Source organism: Oncorhynchus clarkii, chromosome 28 (genome assembly GCF_045791955.1).
Source record: "Oncorhynchus clarkii lewisi isolate Uvic-CL-2024 chromosome 28, UVic_Ocla_1.0, whole genome shotgun sequence".
NCBI classification, from domain to species: Eukaryota; Metazoa; Chordata; class Actinopteri; order Salmoniformes; family Salmonidae; genus Oncorhynchus; species Oncorhynchus clarkii.
The window spans coordinates 31,069,002-31,092,519 of NC_092174.1; the positions used below are offsets into that span (position 1 = coordinate 31,069,002).

Genomic DNA, 23,518 nt, shown 5'->3' on the forward strand with positions numbered 1-23,518 from the left:
AAAATCCAGAAAATAGTTGTTAAATTCTATAACCACCTAAAAGGAAGCGATTCCCAAACCTTCCATAACAAAGCCATCACCTACAGAGAGATGAACCTGGAGAAGAGTCCCTAAGCAAGCTGGTCCTGGGGCTCTGTTCACAAACACAAACACACCCTACAGAGCCCCAGGACAGCAGCACAATTAGACCCAACCAAATAATGAGAAAACAAAAAGATAATTACTGGACACATTGGAAAGAATTAACAAAAAAACAGAGCAAACTAGAATGCTATTTGACCCTACACAGAGAGTACACAACGGCAGAATACCTGACCACTGTGACTGACCCAAAATTAAGGAAAGCTTTGACTATGTACAGACTCAGTGAGCATAGCCTTGCTATTGAGAAAGGCCGCTGTAGGCAGACATGGCTCTCAAGAGAAGACAGGCTATGTGCTCACTGCCCACAAAATGAGGTGGAAACTGAGCTGCACTTCCAAACCTCCTGCCCAATGTATGACCATATTAGAGAGACATATTTCCCTCAGATTACACAGATCCACAAAGAATTCAAAAACAAATCCAATTTTGATAAACTCCCATATCTACTGGGTGAAATTCCACAGTGTGCCATCACAGCAGCAAGATTTGTAACCTGTTGCCAAGAGAAAAGGGCAACCAGTGAAGAACACACACCATTGTAAATACAACCCATATTTATGCTTATTTATTTTATCTTGTGTCCTTTAACCATTTGTACATTGTTAAAACACTGTATATAATATGACATTTGTAATGTCTTTATTGTTTTGAAACTTCTGTATGTGTAATGTTTACTGTTAATTTTTATTGTTTATTTCACTTTATATATTCACTTTATATATTATCTACCTCACTTGCTTTGGCAACGTTAACACATGTTTCCCATGCCAATAAAGCCCTTGAATTGAATTGAATTGATTGGCTGAGGCATTGGGCGTAAAGACGTAACGTAAACAAACCCTACTAGAGCGTGGTTATTAGCTAAATTAACCAAACAATGGTTGTTCGGGGTTTAACCCATCCACCTGCATTTTCGATATGAAATAAGTATTATGTCATAAACAAAATATTTTGAGTAAAACCGAAATGAAAAAAAATCAACAGCAAAGTAATTCAACTGGAACAACAAAGTAATGAACATGTGTAAATGAAACTGCACTGGATTCAAAAGCTGGACAGTAAAGTCACGTGACATTCAAGTTTGCAACGGACCGTTTTGATTGGACGAAGCACTTGTGAGTTTCTCTTCTCAATTTTCGATTTCATCACAACCAACTTACCTAGTTATTGAAGTGAGCGCCCTCGTGTTGGTTATATTCTGAACCGTACATTTGTTTGGCATGGAGGTCAAATCTCTTGACGAGGAGCTTATTTGCGCCGTCTGCCGTGACATATTTGTCGAGCCTGTGACTTTGCCCTGCGGTCATAATTATTGTGAAGGCTGTGTGAAGCAGTTGAAAAGATCTGCGGTGAAAGTCGAAAACATCAATGCCGAGGGTGGATTCGAGAGACTGTGTATATGTTACACCTGTCCTCTTTGCCTTGCACCGTGTGATTCAACGTTAAACTTGAAAAATAACGTGGTACTTAACAACATAATTGAAAAGTACCACAGTAAACGTGTAAGCGGTGTCGACTGCACTGTTTGCAAAGGTGATCAGAGGATGTTCGCAGAAAAGAGTTGTGTCAGCTGCGAAGAGTCATATTGCACCGTCCACGTCATACCACACTTAGAGAACGCTGTACTGCGCCAACACGTTCTGGTGAGCCCGATGGGCGACACTGGCAGGCTCTGCAAAGAGCACGGGAAGGAACAGGAACTTTACTGCGAGACAGACCATACCCCCCTGTGTGCCTACTGCATGCTACCTGCCGAGGCCAAGCACGGGGATGGGCATAACGTCGTGAAACTGGCAGATGCGCTGGATACTTTAAGGGTGAGGTGGTGTCTCATTTTCATTTTGGCCACTTGTGCATGCATGGAAGATACTTTGAGTTTGCGCTATTTTCAGAAAATCTATTAGAATGCGTCTTGTTAATTGGTAAATCCACTAATTGTACAATTAATCAATGGTATGTCTTTAATTGTTTTGATAGGGGAACTGTCACGTCAAACTTCAGGGTTTGTCATAGCTTTCAGGCATGGAGTCGTAATAGTGAAGTCGTTTAAAACTGTTCAATATCTAGAGGCAAATTCGAAGGAGGAAAACAGATACCAATCCATTTGTCACAAGCACTATAATAGCGTACTCACAAGTGCTTCGTCCAATCAATACATCACCCCCCTATCCACATCGATGGAACAGTAGTGGAGAGGGTAGCAAGTTTTAAGTTCCTCGGCATACACATCACAGACAAACTGAATTGGTCCACTCACACAGACAGCATCGTGAAGAAGGCGCAGCAGCGCCTCTTCAACCTCAGGAGGCTGAAGAAATTCGGCTTGTCACCAAAAGCACTCACAAACTTCTACAGATGCACAATCGAGAGCATCCTGGCGGGCTGTATCACCGCCTGGTATGGCAACTGCACCGCCCTCAACCGTAAGGCTCTCCAGAGGGTAGTGAGGTCTGCACAACGCATCACCGGGGGCAAACTACCTGCCCTCCAGGACACCTACACCACCCGATGTCACAGGAAGGCCATAAAGATCATCAAGGACATCAACCACCCGAGCCACTGCCTGTTCACCCCGCTATCATCCAGAAGGCGAGGTCAGTACAGGTGCATCAAAGCTGGGACCGAGAGACTGAAAAACAGCTTCTATCTCAAGGCCATCAGACTGTTAAACAGCCACCACTAACACTGAGTGGCTGCTGCCAACACACTGACACTGACTCAACTCCAGCCACTTTAATAATGGGAATTGATGGGAAATGATGTAAATATATCACTAGCCACTTTAAACAATGCTACCTTATATAAATGTTACTTACCCTACATTATTCATCTCATATGCATACGTATATACTGTACTCTATATCATCGACGGTATCCTTATGTAATACATGTATCACTAGCCACTTTATACTATACTATGCCACTTTGTTTACATACTCATCTCATTTGTACATACTGTACCCGATACCATCTACTGTATCTTGCCTATGCTGCTCTGTACCATCACTCATTCATATATCCTTATGTACATATTCTTTATCCCCTTACACTGTGTACAAGACAGTAGTTTTGGAATTGTTAGTTAGATTACTTGTTATTACTGCATTGTCGGAACTAGAAGCACAAGCATTTCGCTACACTCGCATTAACATCTGCTAACCATGTGTATGTGACAAATAAAATTTGATTTGATGATTTGATTTGATTTGGTATTAAAGAGAGACTGACTGAAGTAAAGAATGGCCTGGCAAAAATTGATGAAGCTGCTTCGCGTTCCAAGGTAACACCAAGCCTATCATGTTGACTATGTCAGCAAGAAAATGAACCCAAACCCCACATGAAATGTTGAGGCTCCTCTCACCACTTCTGTTAAACTAGTCTGAATAGTGAGTGCATGTAGTGGCAGACTTACATGCTGACCAGAACGTACACGTCGCGTGCGCGAGCGTCGCAAAATAAATTTAGAAATCCATGTTCAATTATTGCACCCACACTCCTCGCCTGCGTTGCCAAGGGCTAAAATGGAACTCTTTCTATTTCTGAAGCAGATCCCACTGCAAGTCCTGCCTCTCCCATCTCCTCATTGGTTTATAGAAGCAGGTACCCACGCCATCTCCTCATTGGTTGTATCCACGTGGGTGATTGAAAGACTACATTTTTTACCGGTTGTCTTGGTAAAAGTGGAGATGCCAATCACCATATAAGTCAAAGATGAAAAAGCCTGGAAGAAGGAGAAATGACTAGAAACGATTCGGTTGGCCGTTTTATGTGTGGATTAATTGTCGGAGTAGAAGACCTTGTGCATTTCAAGTAAAATAACAACTCAATGTTTATATCCCAGGACAAATTAGCTAGCAACAGCAAGCTAGCTAAATGGGACAAATTAGCCAGCAACAGCAAGCTAGCTAAATAGGACAAATTAACTAACAAGTGCAAGCTAACTAGCTAAATTGCCATACATGTTTAATGCTTTTTGACTTGTCCCCAAATTAATGTAATTGGTTCAGAATACATTTATGCACGATGGCTCATGCCTGGGGCCTGACATCATCAGGCAGCCTCGTGAACTTGGCATAACTAATGTATTAAACTAAATTATCTTGCCATCCTACTCCACTTGAGGTCCTACTTCGCTCGTGAATAATCTCCCATGTACGCTATTATAGTGCTTGTGACAAATGGATTGGTATCTGTTTTCCTCCTTCGAATTTGCCTCTAGATATTGAACAGTTTTAAACGACTTCACTATTACGACTCCATGCCTGAAAGCTATGACTGTTTTTGAGACACAGACCTATGTGTCTTCCGCTTCCCTCTGCGCGGCATGTGAGCGTCAATCTTTGCACTACACTGCTCAAGAGCGTTTGCATAGCCAGGCTCTAAAACAGAACTTGGTTCTATTTGTGATGCTTGATGCACTGCAAGTCCCGCCTCTCCTATCTCATTGGTTTTTAGGAGCATATACCCATGTGGGTGATTGAAAGATGAACTGAGGTCCACACTCCAGTCCAGTTGGTGGTGGTAATGCACCTTAAAGTTCTTTGCCAACTGCCATATAAAGTCCAAAAAGAAGAAGCGGTAGAAATGACTAGAAATCACCTCGGTTTACCCTTTTATCTGTGGATTAATTGTCGACGTAGACCTTGTGCAGTTCAGGTAAAATAACAACCCAATGTTCATATCCCAGGACAAATTAGCTAGCAACAGCAAGCTAGCTAAATTGCCATAATTGTTTGCTTTTTGACCTGTCCCCAAATTAATTTAGTTGGTTCCTATTTTTCAACCTGCATGTCTTGACCGTGTCTGGTGTGTGTGGACAAAATCAATGCGTGCGGTCTGGTCAGCATGTTACTGTGCATTATTTTCAATTGGTTTTGACCACTTTTTTTCTACACGCATCTCCTTTGCATACAATTATTAACTATGCTCTTCCCTGATACATTTCACTCATGTTGTGGTTAAATATTTGTTTTTATCCATTCCCATCTTCAAGTCATTTGCCATATTTTCCTTTTTAGCCTCATGAACATAACTTGGTTGCAGTTTGTATCTGTGCTAGAATTGTTGAAGTCCATAAAATATATCAGTATTGTCAATATTGCATAGGAAAATAACAGATATAGGTATTGGCCCAGAATTGATGAATCCCTAACTTGAAAGTGTAAAACAGACTATGTACACTGAACAAAAATATAAATGCAAAAATGTAAGAGTTTTCTGAGTTACAGTTCATATGAGAATCTATCAATTGACCTGTTTTTTTGCCCTAATCTATGGATTTCACGTGAAGGAATAGATATGCATCTGTTGGTCACAGATACCTTAAATAAAAGGTCATGCTGTAGATCAGAAAACCAGTCCGTATCTGGTGGGACCACCATTTACCTCATGCAGCGCAACAACTCTTTTGCGTAGAGTTGACCAGGCTGTTGATTGTGGCATGTTGTCCCACTCATTTTCCATGGGTTACGTGACAGGGGAATATGTCGGCCATGGAAGAACATGGACACTTTCAGCATCCAGGAATTCTGTACAGATCCTTGCGACATGGGGCTGTGCATTATCATGCTGAAACATGAAATTATGGCGGCAAATGACTGGCACGACAATGGGGCTCAGGATCTCATCACGCAATCTCTGCATTCAAATTGCCATCGATAAAATGCAATTGTGTTCGTTGGCCATAGCTTATGCTTGCCCATAATAACCCTACCACCATGGGGCACTTTGTTCACAACGCTGACATCAGCACAATGCCATACACACTGTCTGCCATCTGCCTGGTACAGTTGAAATCGGGATTCTTCTGTGAAGAGCACACTTCTCCAGCATGCCAGTGGTCATCGAAGGTGAGCGTGTACCCACTGAATTCGGGTACGACGCCGAACTGCAGTTAGGTCAAGACCCTGGTGAGTACAACAAGCATGCAGATGCGCTTCTCTGAGACGGTTTCTGACAGTGCAGAAATGCTTCAGTTCAGTTTCATCAACACTCTGGGTGGCTGGTCTCGGATGATCCCGCAGGTTAAGAAGCTGGATGTGGGTGGCTGGCGTAGTTACACGTGGTTGAGGCCATTTGTATGTACTGACGTTCTCTAAAACATGTTGGATGTGGTTGTTGGTAGAGAAACAAACATTAATTAAATTCTCTGCCAACGGATCTGGTGGACATTCCTGCAGGCAGCAAGACAATTGCATGCTCCCTCAACTTGAAACATCTGTGGCATTGTGTTATGACAGACCTGCACATTTGATTGTCCTCGGTGCACCTGTAACGATCAGGCTGTTGAATCAGCTTCATATTCCACACCTGTCAGGTGTATGGATTACCTTTTGTTTACCATCTTTGAGAAATAAGCTTTTTGTGTATATGGAACGTTTCTGGGATCTTTTATTTCCTCATGAAACATGGGAGCGGCAATTTTTTTTAATACTGCCTTTTTTTTCTTGCCTGCAAATTGCTTTTGGTGAACAAATCAGTCAAAATGTTTAAATCTGTGCGGTACTCCGTTGGACTTTGAAATCCTGACGTAGCCCTTGAGTCAAAATTATTGCCCACCCTTGTTCTGTGGCAACGCAAATACCTTTTAATTCTTTCACCTAGAAGAGCTGGCTCCGAACAGCTCTTTGTTCAGTAGCCATGATAGTTAAATAGGCATGGGTGGGGGCCTAAGACTGGCTTCTGCCTGGGGCCTCCAAGTCAATAACTCCGCCCCAGCGTGAATGCAGTGTTTCTCTGGCCCCCAGCGTGAATGCAGTGTTTGTCTGGCCCCCAGCGTGAATGCAGTGTTTGTCTGGCCCCCAGCGTGAATGCAGTGTTTGTCTGGCCCCCAGCGCGAATGCAGTGTTTGTCTGGTTTAATCAGGCTACACTTCTGACGGTCACCCATTTATTTAACAGGCCAGTCTGGAGAGGCAGCAAAGTGAGTGCACAGCCTTCCTGCGCAGAATCAAGCTGTTCCTGGAGTTTGAGGAGCAGGCGTGGCAGAAGAGGTTCTCTGTGGACATGGTGCAGGAGAGCAGGAACGGGAAGCAGCGGACAGAGGGGCTGAGGAGGCTGCAGGACAGGCTGACACAGGCACAGGACACCCTGCTGAAGACTCAGACCATCAGTGACCCCCTGGTGCTGCTCCAGGTAGAGCAAAAGCATGATTTGGGCATAATGCATGTTTTTTTTAAAAGAAAGACTGAACGCTGATTTGAAACAATGGTGAGCACAGCATTGTCTGGTTTGTCCAGGCTAGGAGTGTACTGGGACGGAAGTCTAAATGAGAGTTTAAATTTGGCACCACAAAAAACAAAAACAGTAGGCAGCGCACCCAGTGCCACTTATGCTAATTATCAATTCATTAAGAGTATGGCTACTTTTCATAAGGATTTATTTTAACTGTTCAATTTCATTAAACAGCTCTTGAAGAATGAGGAGTGGTGTGTTGATTATTTTTATGACTGAATTATAGCTGAAGACACCACCCACAAACAATTCCCTCAAAGTAGAATAATTAAATGTCATTCCTTTTTTTATTTTTTTAAATGACCAGCACCACAGTATTTAATTGACAAATGTCTTTACAAGTATGTAAATAATTGGTGCAACAGACTGTACATATGCTACACATTATGTTCATCTTGCTAAATTCTGAACTTTAGTGATCTTAAATTTCCCCGTTGCAGGGCAGACCTGCTTCAAAGGGACATTTGTTCCCGTAAGATGCAGAAGCTCAGTAATTGGAGTGGAACCAAGCTTGTGGCTTCATCTAGAATCACCCCCCTATTCCACACTCTTCAGAAAACATTTCAAGGTACTCCGTCTCCATGAAGCGCAGTTAACACAAGTTAAAAAATATATAATTATTAGACTGATTAGTTCAATATTCGGCTATATAAGCGTTCACACAACTATAGTACATTAGAAGCCTATTGTGTTTTTGGCCAGCTAATTGTTCCTGTCAGCCATTTTAAAGTAACGTTTTGGCTCGTATCTCTAATATTATGTCTCTGTAGGAGATGTCATTTTCTTTTCTGAATTAAGTCCCCACCCTAAACTGAAGTTGGACCCTGACTCTGGCTCTGTGTGGGTGACTGAGGAGGACCAGCGACATGAGGAGCCATGTTACCTTGATCGGCCTTACTGTGTGATGGGAGTCATTATCTCCTCCAAGGGTGTGCACAATTGGGAGGTGGAAGTAGAGGGGCTCTCCTCTTGGGCTGTCGGTGTAGCTTTCCTTGGCCCATCCCAGATAGCGGTGACCTGCAAGCTCGGCACTGATGACCAGTCATGGAGTCTGAGTTACAGCAAGAGCAAGCAGCAGTTCTCTGCCCAGCATGACTGGCTGGCATTTGCGTTCCATGCACCGGACTCCAACCCACCCAGACGGATCGGGGTCTTTCTGGATGTGGACAGTGGAATCCTGAGCTTCTATGATGCAGTGAGGATGGCGTGTCTCTACACCTTCTACTGTACCCTGGATCAGGATTCAGCCAGCCAAACTTACCTCAGACCAGCCTTCTGCCCTAGGCTGAAGGAGGATGACCAGCCACTGTCGACTAAGCCAATGAGGGTGCTGCGCCCAGTCTCAAACTTTTAGGCACTACAACCAACACGGTATCCTTCACACTAATACGTGCACTAGCAGCTAGCTAGCATGCTTTTATTTTTGTTCCAAATGCTTAGTTTGAAACACTGACCATTGAATTGTTTGAAATTTAAGAAAATATGGAGAACCTGTTTTTGTAAATCCACTCAAACTGTTACACAGCTTAAAATGACCCTACAGTTTGGCAAAATCCCAAAATCTAGTAAATTGTCTGAGCTTTTGAATGTCTTGTAAGTGAACTAATTAGATAAATATATGCAGTGTGCATAGTAGAGGTTGACCGATTTTAATCGGAATGGCTGATTTAATTAGGGCCGATTTTTCAAGTTTTCATAACAATCGTTAATTTTGGATGCCATTTTTTTTTTTTATATAATTTTTTTTTAATATATATTTTTTTTACATTTATATTTTATTTACATCTTAATTAACTAGGCAAGTCAATTAAGAACACATTCTTATTTTCAATGACGGCCTAGGAACGGTGGGTTAACTGCCTTGTTCAGGGGCAGAACGACACATTTTTACCTTGTCAGCTCAGGGATTCAATCTTGCAACCTTACGGTTAACTAGTCCAATGCTCTAACCACCTGCCTCACGAGGAGCCCGCCTGTTACGTGAATTCAGTAAGAAGCCAAGGTAAGTTGCTAGCTAGCATTGAACTTAATCAATCATAATCACTAACACATGGTAACTACACATGGTTGATGATGGTTGATGATATTACTAGTTTATCTAGCGTGTCCTGCGTTGCATATAATAGATGCAGTGCGCATTCGCGAAAAAGGACTGTCGTTGCTCCGTGTAACTAACCATAAACATCAATGTCTTTCTTAAAATCAATACACAAATATATATTTTTAAACCTGCATATTAACTAAAATAAATCCAGGTTAGCAGGCAATATTAACCAGGTGAAATTGTGTCACTTCTCTTGCGTTCATTGCACGCAGTCAGGGTATATGCAACAGTTTAGGCCGCCTGGCTCATTGTGAACTAATTTGCCAGAATTGTACGTAATTATGACATAACATTGACTTTTGTGCAATGTAACAGGAATATTTAGACTGATGGATGCCACCCGTTAGATAAAATACGGAATGGTTCCGTATTTCACTGAATGAATAAATGTCTACTTTTCGAAATAGTTTCCGGATTCGACCATATTAATGACCTACGGCTCTGTGTTATTATGTTATATTTAAGTCTGATTTGATAGAGCAGTGTGACTGAGCGATGGTTGGCAGCAGCAGGCTCATAAGCATTCATTCAAACAGCACTTTCTTGTGTTTTGCCAGCAGCTCTTCGTAACGCTTCAAGCATTGCGCTGTTTATGACTTCAAGCCTATCAACTCCCGAGATCAGGCTGGTGTAACGATGTGATGTGAAATGGCTAGCTAGTTAGCGGGGTGCGCGCTAATTGCGTTTCAAACGTCACTCGCTCTGAGACATGGAGTAGTTGTTCCCCTTGCTCTGCAAGGGTAACGCTGCTTCGAGGGTAGCTGTTGTCGTTGTGTTCCTGGTTCGAGCCCAGGGAGGAGCGAGGAGAGGGACGGAAGCTATACTGTTACACTGGCAATACTAAAGTGCCTATAAGAACATCCAATAGTCAAAGGTTAATGAAATACAAATGGTATAGAGAGAAATAGTACTATAATAACTACAACCTAAAACTTCTTACCTGGGATTATTGAAGTGTTAAAAGGAACCACCAGCTTTCATATGTTCTGAGCAAGGAACTTAAACGTTAGCTTTCTTACATTGCACTTTTACTTTCTTCAACACTTTGCATTATTTAAACCAAATTGAACATGTTTCATTATTTATTTGAGGCTAAATTGATTTTATTTATGTATTATATTAGGTTAAAATAAGCGTTCATTCAGTATTGTTGTCATTATTATAAATAATCGGCCAATTAATCGCTATCGCCTTTTTTTTGGTCCTCCAATAATCGATATCGGCGTTGAGAAATCATAATTGGTCGACCTCTAGTGCATAGCATTTGAGCATAAGCAATGTATTGTCTTTTTCTACATGTTTCCTGCCAGACTAGACTTCCAAATCTACAAATGCTTATTGACAGGTGTTTAGTTTCTATTTCTTGTGGTCCTCTGTTGGTCCTCTCTTAACACTGCATTAAAATAACTTTGTCCTATTACCATTGTATTGTTGTGATAATTGTTTTTAAAAAAATGTGCGTATCTGGGACTTAAGTCCTGGTTCTGGTCACAGTCCTATAATTGTTAAACAGCATTAGGTTACTGTTATCTCCTGACATAGCTGGCATTCTCACACGTCATCAGCCCATCAAGCTGCTGGACAATGTCGGGCTCACCAACTTCCAACGGACAGGAACAGGGCACACACAGTTCTGCGCGCTGTCTTGATATGCATTCTTAGGCCTATTATATGAAAATGTGCAGCTGGAGACTGTATGGTTGGGCAAAAAATTGTCTATTTTATTCAACAGAATAATATTCTGAGTAACACATTTGCATCCAAAAGATAAGGGTTCATTATAGTATCACACTGGGGTTGTGATGGGCTTAATGGCCTTTTTAGAAGTCCAATGTCTGCGTCCATTTATGATGTCATAACGTCAATGCATTTTCTGCTGAGCCCTCAATTTTTTTAAACCTTTATTTAACTAGGCAAATCCGTTAAGAACACATTCTTAACTGCTTTGTTCAGGGGCAGAAAGACAGATGTTTACCTTGACAGCTCGGAGATTCGATCTTGCAACCTTTTGGTTACCAGTCCAACACTCTAACCACTAGGCTACCTGCCGCCCCATATAAGCTTTCTCTAGCTTTCTCTAGCAAAACATGTAATAGTGAGAACATGATTGACATCGATCTGATTTACATCTAGGTTGAAAGGGGCAACGGTGACTCATTGAAAAGCAAAAGGGCAACAACTGACAAACCAAAGTAGCTAAATCAAAATATGAGTACGCCTTGATTTTGCTCCTCTAGAGGACAATGCTACTAGCATTCATCCAGTCCACCATGGACACTTTAATGTCAACTTAAATGTCGCTCCTAGTCCAGGACGGCACTTCATGTCCAACTGGCACCATTGCATCTAATTTTGGTAGGCGAAGAGGGAAGGTTTCATGTCATAAAGCATCTTTTGAATTGCACTTATAACGTCAGAGAAAAGTCACATCGTCTTGAGACTCCACCCAGCACCACTGAGTGTCATACCTCAACAGAACCTCACAACTGGGAATGGTCTGTTCCTCCACCCCCACGATTTCACCGTCCGAGGCCCCTTGTCTCTCCTCTGGGAGACCACAGTGCGGTGTCCCAGTTTCTCCTGTTCTCTCAGGAGGGCTAACAACTCCCTCAAGTGTCAACCCTGTGTCATTACAAGAAACGGCATTGGCGAGCATATGGAAGTAGCTGTCCCCAGAGATGCTATCTGGTACTTTCAACTCTTCTGGTTCTTCATTGGCATCATTTAGAGGACTCTGCCAGCTAGTTAGGGCCAGACTCAGGCCCTCCCTGCAAGGGGACAAGACAGACCCAGGCCCCTCAGCCAGGCTACACTGGCTGCTTGTCAGGCTGCTGCCCCTGCTGGCCAGAGTGCCACGCTCCTCAAGCAGCCATCGCACAGCCTCCATGGCCTCATGCACCGTCACCAGCTGGTGCAGGATCCGCACGTCTGTAGCACGCAGACAGCACTGTGGAAGGAGGGAATGTGAGATGACAGTAGTGAGCAGAGGAATTTAGACTTAAAATGTTTTGAATGGAATGAGGGCCTCAGCTGGGTGAGGGGGGTGGGGTGGTGACATAACTGACATTAATAAAGGTGAAGTGGTTGTCACTAATGCCAGCCAAACATGGTCTGGTGGGAGAGTTCTTTTCATCAATTGTATAGCTTTGAAAAATAAACTCAATCATAGAACAAGTGAACAGAATAAATGAATGCACACACACAGTTTGTATAATCAAATCGTACAGAACTATTCATAATTGCATTCTGCAAAGGAATCCTTACCATCTCCAGTTTCAAGTTTCTGATCCTGTCGGTCAGACTGTCGCTGGTGCGGTTGTCTCTCCCCTCCGGACGATTAGAACTCCACTCAGCACCGAGCGAAGCATCCCCCTGCATCCACCTCAACAGGCTCTCCGGAGTTTTCATCCCAATTTTATTTTCCAGCTCTTTCAAATCTGGAAATGAGTCGTACATACTCTCTTCTTCCATAATAAAATATTATGAAATCCTACTTGAATATAGAATTGTTAGAGAACTTTAGGGGTAGCTTACGCGCAACGATCCAAGCAAACAGTATTTTGGAAATCAGCCCCGACAAGTTACCTGTGACACAAAACATGTTAGCTTGCCCGCAGGCATAGTCAACTTGAAAAAAAGACCTCACGTGCACATTGTGTTCCTGAACGCTCCATAATGAACTAGGATTCCATTGAGAGATTGGAGCAAACTTTTCCACTGACGGGTTTCAAATGCAGCGTTGAGCCATTGCAAAAACGTGAGAAATAACTGGATGCGTCGATAGCTTAATTAATTATTCTCAAAGGCCGTCGATATTGTTACGCAATCAGTCAGAGACGGACAGATGTGGACAGCCAACAACAGGTAACCTAATATGTGCCGAGGCAAAGCCACTCGTTGACACAAAAACACCAGGAATGTAATTTAGGTGAATATGAACCTGAATATGAACTGCAGTCGGCAAGTAGCCTACCCGTGCTCAACTGAGAGATAGTGGGCACCTTCAGAATATGCGAGCATGTGTAAAATACGTTTTGATACTTAAAAAACAATTTCATACGAAAACATTTTTTTTCCGATTGTTAGATTTATTTATTTAATTTACTTATGAACACATGTCTAGTATATCCAACTATAATAAAACAATTGACAAGCTTATGCTGGCTTACATTATGGATCCAGATAATGACTTAATTACATGTCACATGACGTCAGAGTTGGCAATGACGTCACTTCGGGGACAGGTAAACAATAGCCATCTGACATTTGCTGTAATTGATTGGAAATGTCTGGGAATAGGTTATGATCAAAGATGAGCAACAAAAAGTTCACAGGGGCTCCATTTGGAACACAGTCTGCAAGGTTCTTTGTTTTTAATATTTCCATGAAATGACCCCTATGAAACATGACAATAATGATTGTAAACACCTCTTGTAAATATCTATTATAGCATTGTAGGTCTATACCAACAAATAAATAACAATCATAAACTCTTTCAATCTTCCTTTTCTCAATAAGGTTTGATGTTTCAGGAGTCTACCCATCCAAAAAGAAGATTGGCACGTTCACAGAGATCAACCACTGCAAGAGACTGATAAGTGACTTGGTAAATAAAAGCACATTACAGTATCTCATTCGATTTGATGTGATTTTCAAAACAATTTACTTGGAACATACAGTATGTGTCAAGGCTTTGCATGACTCTCCTCCTAAATGTGTGTGTGTGCAATGCATGTGTTGAGCTGAACTAATAAACTACAGCTGAAATAATAAAGTGATATTTTATTTTCTATTCAATTCTATTTTATTCCACTCCTGTTTGTGTATCTCTCTGTCTGTGTCAGGAGCGTAACCTGGGTCCAGGTCAATATGAGGTGGACACAGGGGACTTCAGCCCCCAGGTAGTCCAGAGCAGGGCCATGGGACCAGGATGGAAGAGGGGGCAGGAGATGGCCCAGCAGGCTCAGATGCCCCATCTGCTGTATAGAGACACATGGTTGACCAACCGCTTCCTGGTGAGGGAGCAGCATCCATCATAATGATGATGACTTGTATCTGTTGGGAAATTATTTCTGTTTCATACAGCATCTATCACTTCACGACATCACAGAACCGACACTGAAATAGACCCTGTTATTTTTGTTTGGTCTGTCATGTCCTATATAGATGCATTGATGCTTCTGTAATGAGGGCAACAGTTTAGGGACTTTTCAGCTCCAGTCGAAGCCAGTATGAAGGCTAATTATATTTTGATTCTGTACACAAATGTAGCTGTGTGAAATTAATATTACCACCAAACAATCAATGGAATGTGTTATAAAATGTGATCTAAACTGATGAAACATAATAATTATATTGGTGGAAGGTTCCAGTGTAACTAATGCTAAGCTGTTCCACAACCTAGAGAAGCAGGGTAGGCCCAGGGAGGTATGACATCCAGGACTTCACAGAGCTCTGTAAGAAGCCGTACAGTGTGAGAGGAGTGTGTGACAGCAGGGAGGAGAGGTTTAAAGACTTCATGAAGGTAATGCAGTAACCCGTCACTAGAGGGAGACAAATACTCACATACCGATACTCACATACAAGTATGTCACTGTGGTACTAGAACATTGGTCAAGTGCTTTACAGTAACTCCGCCTAGACTACTCAGGAGCGAGCAGCAGAACAGTGGCATGGAAAAAATTCCTAGAAGGAAGAAATCTTTAGAGGAACCGGTTTCCTTTTTCTCCACTGGGTAGAAGATAATTGATTAATGGTATTATTGTAATTTCTCCTTGTCATGTGACAGAAGCAAACTACTCCAGGCCCAGGGACTTATGGGAAGGGGGGCATCCCATCTGGGCTGCTGGATGAGAGGAGAAGGAAGCCGATTGGCTCCTGTCCCATGATGGACTTCAGTGCTGGAGTGGAACGCTTCCCAGACCTCATAGTGGTGAGTTAGTAGTCCTTAAATGTGAATGTGATTTTTGGCTGTGTATATATTGGAGAAAAGATCAGATGTATCAGATATGCCAATACAGTTGAAGTCGGAAGTTTACATACACCTTAGCCAAATACATTAAAACTCAGTTTTTCATAATTCTTGACATTTAATCCTAGTAAAAAAGTCAGTTAGGATCACCACTTTATTTTAAGAATGTGAAATGTTAGAATAATAGTAGAGAGAATGATTTATTTCAGATTTTATTTCTTTCATCACATTCCCAGTGGGTCAGAAGTGCACATACACTCAATTACTATTTGGTAGCATTGCCTTTAAATTGTTTAACTTGGGTCAAACATTTTGGGTAGCCTTCCACAAGCTTCCCACAATAAGTTGGGTGAATTTTGTCCCATTCCTCCTGACAGAGCTGGTGTAACTGAGTCAGTTTTGTAGGCCTCCTTGCTCGCACACGCTTTTCCAGTCCTGTCCACAAATGTTCTATAGGGTTGAGGTCAGGGCTTTGTGATGGACCCTCCAATACCTTGACTTTGTTGTCCTTAAGCCATTTCGCAAACAACTTTGGAAGTATGCTTGGGGTCATTGTCCATTTGGAAGACCAATTTGCAACCAAGCTTTAACTTCCTGACTGATGTCTTGAGATGTTGCTTCAATATATCCACATATTTTTCCTCCCTCATGATGCCATCTATTTTGTGAAGTGCATCAGTCCCTCCTGCAGCAAAGCACCCCCACAACATGTTGCTGCCACCCCCGTGCTTCACGGTTGGGATGGTGTTCTTCGGCTTGCAAGCCTCCCCCTTTTTCCTCCAATATAATGATGGTCATTATGGCCAAACAGTTCTATTTTTGTTTCATCAGACCAGAGGACATTTCTCCAAAAAGTACAATCTTTGTCCCCTTGTGCAGTTGCAAACCGCAGTCTGGCTTTTTTATGGCAGTTTTGGAGCAGTGCCTTCTTCCTTGCTGAGCGGCCTTTCAGGTTCTGTATAGGACTCGTTTTACTGTGGATATAGATACTTTTGTACCTGTTTCCTCCAGCATCTTCACAAGGTCCTTTACTGTTGTTCTGGGATTGATTTGCACTTTTCCCACCAAAGTACGTTCATCTCTAGGAGACAGAACACTTCTCCTTCCTGAGCGGCATGACTGCTACGTGGTCCCATGGTGTTTATACTTGCAAACTATTGTTTGTACAGATGAACGTGGTACATTCAGGCGTTTGGAAATTGCTCCCAATGATGAACCAGACTTGTGGTGGTCTACAATTTTTTTTCTGAGGTCTTGGCTGATTTATTTAGATTTTCCCATGATGTCAAGCACAGAGGCACTGAGTTTGAAGGTAGACCTTGACATACATCCACAGGTACACCTCCAATTGACTTAAATGATGTCAGTTAGCCTATGAGAAGCTTCTAAAGCCATGACATAATTTCCTGGAATTTTCCAAACTGTTTGAAGGTACAGTCAACTTAGTGTATGTAAACTTCTGACCTACTGGAATTGTGATACAGTGAAATAATCTGTCTGTAAACAATTGTTGGAAAAATGACTTGTGTCATGCACAAAGTAGATGTCCTAACCGACTTGATAAAACTAGTTTGTTAACAAGAAATTTGTGGAGTGGTTGAAAACGAGTTTTAATGACTCCAACCTACGTGTATGTAAACTTCAGACTTCAACTGTATAGGGGAAACAGAATATATTAATGAATGAACAAGGTTTATTGGGAGAATAAGGGGGATATGTAGTTTTTCACCAGCATCAACACAGACAACACAGACAGATGCTTATGGGTGTTTGATGTTTCCTTCTCTCTGTGTTCAGGACTCTGGCCTGTGTCCTGGTACCTACAACTTACCGACCTTCACTGAGGTGCTCCTTAGTCGCCACATCAGCAAACGAGGTCCCTATGACCTCTTCACTGGCCGACGAGACAAGCCAATCCCCTGTGGATATTTTGCTGCCCCGGTAACTAGGCCCTTCAATTAGATTTGATCTCAATTAGAATAACCTGTATAAAAGGTTAAATAAAAAATATATATTTAAGAACAATTATAAGAATTACATATTCAAAAGGGTGAAGGGAGCGCCATTGAGTGTTAAGAGAGCTGTTAAAGTGCATGTAGAGGAATTGCCAGACAAAATGGAGAATTGATATCTCATGGTATGTCATCATACATTATGTTTCATAATTTTCTTTCCATCGTGATAAGCAGTTGAAAAGGAAACTACATGTTTGATGTGAATTTCAACCTAAAACCCTGCTTGAATGTTACTTGCCTTGAGGACATCACTTCACATGCTATTTCTGAATAATTGGGTTATTTTGCCTCCTTCCTGCCCTAGAAAAAAGCCAATCTGAATCTGGCTACGGTCGCCAAGCCAGCAAAGGTCTTATGTGAGGATGTTCTGCGACCAGAGAAAAGACACCACGGCAAGTTTGGCACCCTAGAGCAGTACCCTTCCCTCCCTACAGAACGCATCTACCTGGGGTCCCTGCCCCAGTACCCACGGCCAGCGGTCAGTACAGCCCTGTCATAGTCGACTCATGTAAATGAGTATTCTACAATGTAAACACATTGCTATAGCGTATTGTAGACTAACGTAGTTAAAATATCAAGTAGTTTACAAGTGATCATATCCATGCAATTAGAGTGATATTCAGAATATGTTCCTGCTCTTTTAGCAGCATAGATGTAGTAATCAGATGTAGTTAGATGGCTCACCTCCAGTCTTATACCTCAAACTCACATCAAACAATAACAGCAGAGACACTCTGGTCATGAATTCTATGAAGATGTTTGTCTGCCCAAAGTGGAGAACCGCAACCCTCCTCCCTTCCTCTCCTCCTCTCCTCGTATCACCCTGAGGGCCGAGAGGCTGATGCAGGGGAACTATGTGAGTGATGTTGACATCAATCTTCATCTTGTTTTTACTTTTCTTTTTCTTATACTGACCAAATAGACCTGTTTTAAGTTGAGGAAAGACCTTAAATCTTATCTTGACACCCACTTCTCTTCACCTCAACCAGACCACAGTGGGAGTGGGCCGTTACAACCTGGCTAAGAAGCGAACGAGGAAAACTCTAAAGAAAAACGTTAATGCTGGCTATCGCTACGTCTTCAAGTCCCGCATGCCCAGATATCTACATGACCTGCACAAGGACAACTTCAACCAGTAAGGTCAACCTTTCTTCTGAGGGCTTAGTTTTACGTTGTGGCTGGCAAGAGGTTAGTTAATACTGATGTGTATTATTTATGAAACTCAGATACATTCACAGGATCATTTATAGCTTAAGTTCATATCAGCTTAGTAACAATGTGATGGGAAAGCTACAGGAATACAGTGCCTTCAGAAAGTATTCACACCCCTTGACTTTTTCCACATTTTAAATTAAGATTCGTGTGTCACTGGCCTACACACAATACCCCATAATGTCAAAGTGCAATGAAAAGCTGAAATGTCTTTAGTCAATAAATATTTAAGCCCTTTTTTATGGCAAGCTTAAATTCAAGAGTAAAACATTTGCTTAACAAGTCACATAAGTTGCATTGACTCACTCTGTGTGCAATAATAGTGTTTAATATGATTTTTGATGACTACCTCATCTCGGTACCCCACACATACAATTATCTGTACGGTTCCTCAGTCAAACAGTGAATTTCAAACACAGGTTGAACCACAAAGACCAGGTAGGTTTTCCAAAGCCTTGCAAAGAAGGGCACCTATTGGTAGATGGGTAAAAATATATATATATATCCCTTTGAGTATGGTGAAGTTATTAATTACATTTTGGATGATGTATCAATACGCCCAGTCACTACAAAGATACAGGCGTCCTTCCTAACTCAGTTACCGGAGAGGAAGGAAACAGCTCAGGGATTTCACCATGAGGCCAATGGTGACTTTTCAACAGTTGCAGAGTTTAATGGCTGTGATATGAGAAACTGAGGATTGATCGACAACATTGTAGTTACTCCACAATACTAACCTACATGACAGAATAAAAATATTCCAAAACATGCATCCTTTTTGCAAATGTGGCAAATAAATGAATTGTATGTCCTGAATATAAAGCGTTATGTTTGGGGAAAATCCAACACAACACAGAGTACCACTCTTCATATTTTCAAGCATGGTGGTGGCTGCATCATGTTATGGGTATGCAAAATCCTAGAGGAAAACCTGTTTCACTCTGCTTTCAAACATACAGTGGGAGACAAATTCACCTTTCAACAGGACAATAACCTAAAAAACAAGGCCAAATATACATTGGAGTTGTTTACCAAGACGACAATGTTCCTGAATGGCCTAGTTACAGTTTTGACTTAAATCAGCTTGAAAATCTATGGCAAGACCTGAAAATGTCTGTCTAGCAATGACCAACAACTAGATTAACTAAATAATGTGCAAATATTGTACAATCCAGGTGTGCAAAACCTCTTAGAGACTTACGCAGAAAGACTCACAGCTGTAATCCCTGCCAAATGTGATTCTAACGTGTATTGACTCAGCTGTGTGAATACTTACATAAATTATATATTTCTGTATTTCATTTTCAATACTTTGCTAAAAAATCTAAAAACATGTTTTCACTTTGTCATGATGGGGTATTGTGTGTAGATTGGTGCGAAAAAAATATATTTAGTACACTTTTTGAATTCAGGCTGTAACACAACTAAATGTGGAATAAGGGGGTATGAATACTTTCTGTGAACAGTCTTCTGTTATTGGAGTTATACACACCAAAATAGGCAATGTTATGTAACATAGTTATGGATCTCTCTCGTCAAAGTATTATAACTTTTTATACTTATTTGTTGACCTTTGGTTCACGGATCATACCACACTCGACATCATCTGTGACCAGTAGACCCATGCTGAAACATGTTAAATCCCAGTTTGATTTTCCAGGGAGAGGCTGAAACCCATCAACATTCCCCCACATAGGATGTCCTATTATCGGCCGCCAGATGAGGTTTCGGCCGTTGCAGCTCTACACTCCTCAGGTTGAGAAAAGACTTAAGCACCAGCTCAATCTGGAACACAACACCAACACACACACACACACTTTTGAGAAAATAAAATGAAAGATCCTGTAACCTGATTCACAGTTACTTGTTATGTGTGAAGAAGGTCTATAGAGGGCAGTATAACTTCATGACCTTCACTGCTAGGGAAACCAAGGAAATCACAGTCCAATCAGAGATAGAAGTGTTTGTACGTTTGTATTCCATGTCAAGCCTGAAATATGAAACATGTTTTGCCCTTCACTGTCAAAGTTGGCTTATAGCAGTCTCTCTGATTTGATATGAGGAAAACACAAGTTAGATCACTATTTGCAGTTGCATAGCAACTTGTTGACAAAACATTTCCTCAAAGATTGAGAGGTTAGTCAATAGTAGAGTTAGTGAATATAAAAATTAGATTACTAATGCCACAGGGGATAGTGAAATATTAGTCTCCAGGGGAATTCAGTCTGATGACCGGAGGGTTCAGCGTTACATTAGGTAGGCTGTCCACTCAAATTTGGCTTTGAAAGTGTTATGTTGATTTTTTACAACTCCGGCTTCTGCCTTCCAGTTTCAGGGAAATCGTTAAATGAAACAAACAGCAGAAATGGGGTCTAGATGTGGATGTCATTGAAGGCCACCATTATAAGCAGATTAGGTTTTACTACAGCTGTCAGTGAAATTAGCTGTGATTTATTATTTATGAATCATAAAATGGGTTTGTGGGTTATTTGTGGAGTAACGCTGGTTTTCTGCCAAACCAGTTGAGGCTTGAAGTATTGAAGGGCGCTGAGAAGTGGATATAAAACCACAACCAGAGAGACTCACACCAGTAGGGAGAGGATCTGTTTGTCCTAGACCTGACTGGACCAGACCAGGACACACACACACATCTATGTTTGTTTAAATAGATAGAGGAACATATATTTCAGTCCGTGACCTGTTGAGTCCATGATGGTGATGATATCAAAGTGTGGCGTATGGGTTTGCATGCGGCGAGTCGGGGGTCAGAAAAACACAGTGTTACAAACGAGGCCACTGGGCCAGGAAGGAAATCCTCCTGGGTCACATGATTTTTGGAAGGGCCTCGACTAGCAAACAAAAACCAGTTGGGTTGGGTGGGGAGCTTTATGGACTTTTATTGCGCAATTACGCAAGAAAACACTCAATGAACTCAACAGGCAGTTTACTTTTCTTGAAGAAAATATAAACACTCAAGTGTTGAGGTCTCAACATATCCATGTCAGAAAATACACTATCCACAAGGAATTTCCTCAAATTCTCCTCAGGGGAAGTTTGGTACACAGCTTTAACTGACGGAGAAGGGGAAAAGAGGGGGAAATCAGCAAAAGGAAAAGCATTGTTAATAGATAGCTCTGCCTCATGCATATTTATTTACATGGCCCAGGCCAGGACCATACAGCTGGTTTCAGTTAGGAGCCTACAGACAGATGAAGTGATAGTATAACTTCATGGATCGTACGTGTAGAGAGAACCTCTCTCAGATTTGTAATTGTGTTGCATTTTGGGTATTTATGCTTTATAATACCATAAAGAGCAGTGGAGCCAGTTGATAGACTAACATGATAAGTGAGAGGAGAATGGAGACTGAAGAAGAAGACATTGTGATACAGTGAATTATAAGTGAAATAATCTGTCTGTAAACAATTGTTGGAAAAATGACTTGTGTCGTGCACAAAGTAGATGTCCTAACCGACTTGCCAAAACTATAGTTTGTTAACAAGAAACTGTGGAGTGGTTGAAAAACGAGTTTTAATGACTCCAACCAAAGAGTTTTAATGACTCCAACCAAAGAGTTTTAATGACTCCAACCAAAGAGTTTTAATGACTCCAACCGAACATTTCAGACTTCAACTGTATAGGGGAAACGGAATATATGAATGAATGAACAAAGTTTATTTGGGGAATAAGGGGGACATTTAGTTTTTCACCAGCAGCAACACAGACAGAGACAACACAGACAGATGCGTATGGGTGTTTGATGTTTCCTTCTCTGTGTTCAGGACTCTGGTCTGTGTCCTGGTACCTACAATTTACCGACCTTCACTGAGGTGCTCCTCAGTCGCCACATCAGCAAACGAGGACCCTACGACCTCTTCACTGGAGACTGAATAAGAAGAAGACATGCACATGTAAATATTTACAGTTGATCATACCCAGGATGTACTCAAGTCCTCCTGAATCTCTAACAAGACATGAGAGCAAGTGCAACAGGGAAAACATTAAGCCAAGAATTACCCCAAAATGGTCATACCGTCAGCTATTTCCTACAACTATAATGTTTGCCTTCCATCTATTCTAGAGCTTCTGATACGATCTGATGGACATAAAGACATCTATAATGGCCATGCTCCTCTAAAGCACCCATCATTCAGATAAATGACACCGTCAACAGATTCCTTTTGCATCAGTGTTGTTGGTTAACTAGAAGGACCGCAACCAGAGAGACGGTACGTCTGATCGGCTGCCTGATAGGGGCCACATTAAGGGCCATACATGCAGATTCTAAGCACATTAACATTCCTGAATAAATAACCCCAGGGAATGTTACTCTGGAGACATTCAGCAGGATTTTCCTTTTAATGCCCAGAAGAGAATAATGAGTAGGATGGGATACCTCCAGTCCCACAGCCCCAGATTAGGAGCTAGGACCAGGGGTGAATTCCATGAGGCAAAATGTTCACAACACTGCAGATAGAAATGTAACAAATAGAGTCAACTCATGATATCCTATTGTTCTTCACAGACAACCATATACAATGCATTCGGAAAGTATCCACATTTTGTTACATTACAGCCTTATTCTAAAATAAAATAAAATCTAATCAATCTACCTACACACAATAACCCATAATGATAAGGGAAAACAGTTTTTGTTTTAATTTTGGTAAATGTATTAAAAACAAAAAACAGAAATACCTTATTTACATAAGTATTCAGACCCTTTGCTATGAGACTCGAAATTTAGCACAGTTGAATCATGCTTCCATTGATCATCCTTGAGATGTTTTTACAACTTGATTGAAGTCCATCTGTGGTAAATTCAATTGTGGGCATGATT

General features: G+C 41.5%; 3 protein-coding genes across 3 annotated transcripts; 2 read left to right on the plus strand and 1 right to left on the minus strand.

Moving 5' to 3' along the window:
• Nucleotides 1-3,770: 3,770 nt before the first annotated feature.
• Nucleotides 3,771-10,900, plus strand: LOC139387168 (E3 ubiquitin-protein ligase TRIM11-like). Its single transcript, XM_071133220.1, has 5 exons — nt 3,771-3,954; nt 7,044-7,277; nt 7,551-7,570; nt 7,817-7,944; nt 8,147-10,900. The coding sequence occupies exons 2-5, from the start codon at nt 7,149-7,151 to the stop codon at nt 8,728-8,730; spliced, it is 861 nt and encodes a 286-aa protein (XP_070989321.1). The 5' UTR covers nt 3,771-3,954; nt 7,044-7,148; the 3' UTR covers nt 8,731-10,900.
• Nucleotides 10,901-11,893: 993 nt separating this feature from the next.
• LOC139386612 (leucine rich adaptor protein 1-like) lies at nt 11,894-12,951 on the minus strand. Its single transcript, XM_071132324.1, has 2 exons — nt 12,745-12,951; nt 11,894-12,427 (listed from the first exon to the last, which is right to left on the minus strand). The coding sequence occupies exons 1-2, from the start codon at nt 12,949-12,951 to the stop codon at nt 11,894-11,896; spliced, it is 741 nt and encodes a 246-aa protein (XP_070988425.1).
• An 841-nt stretch (nt 12,952-13,792) lies between these two features.
• On the plus strand, nt 13,793-22,568 carry LOC139386750 (ciliary microtubule-associated protein 2-like). The gene is made up of 11 exons (XM_071132567.1): nt 13,793-13,842; nt 13,999-14,086; nt 14,325-14,495; nt 14,885-15,004; nt 15,269-15,412; nt 17,249-17,392; nt 17,771-17,944; nt 18,191-18,322; nt 18,456-18,601; nt 19,098-19,116; nt 22,461-22,568. The coding sequence occupies exons 1-11, from the start codon at nt 13,793-13,795 to the stop codon at nt 22,566-22,568; spliced, it is 1,296 nt and encodes a 431-aa protein (XP_070988668.1).
• The last annotated feature ends 950 nt before the right edge of the window (nt 22,569-23,518 follow it).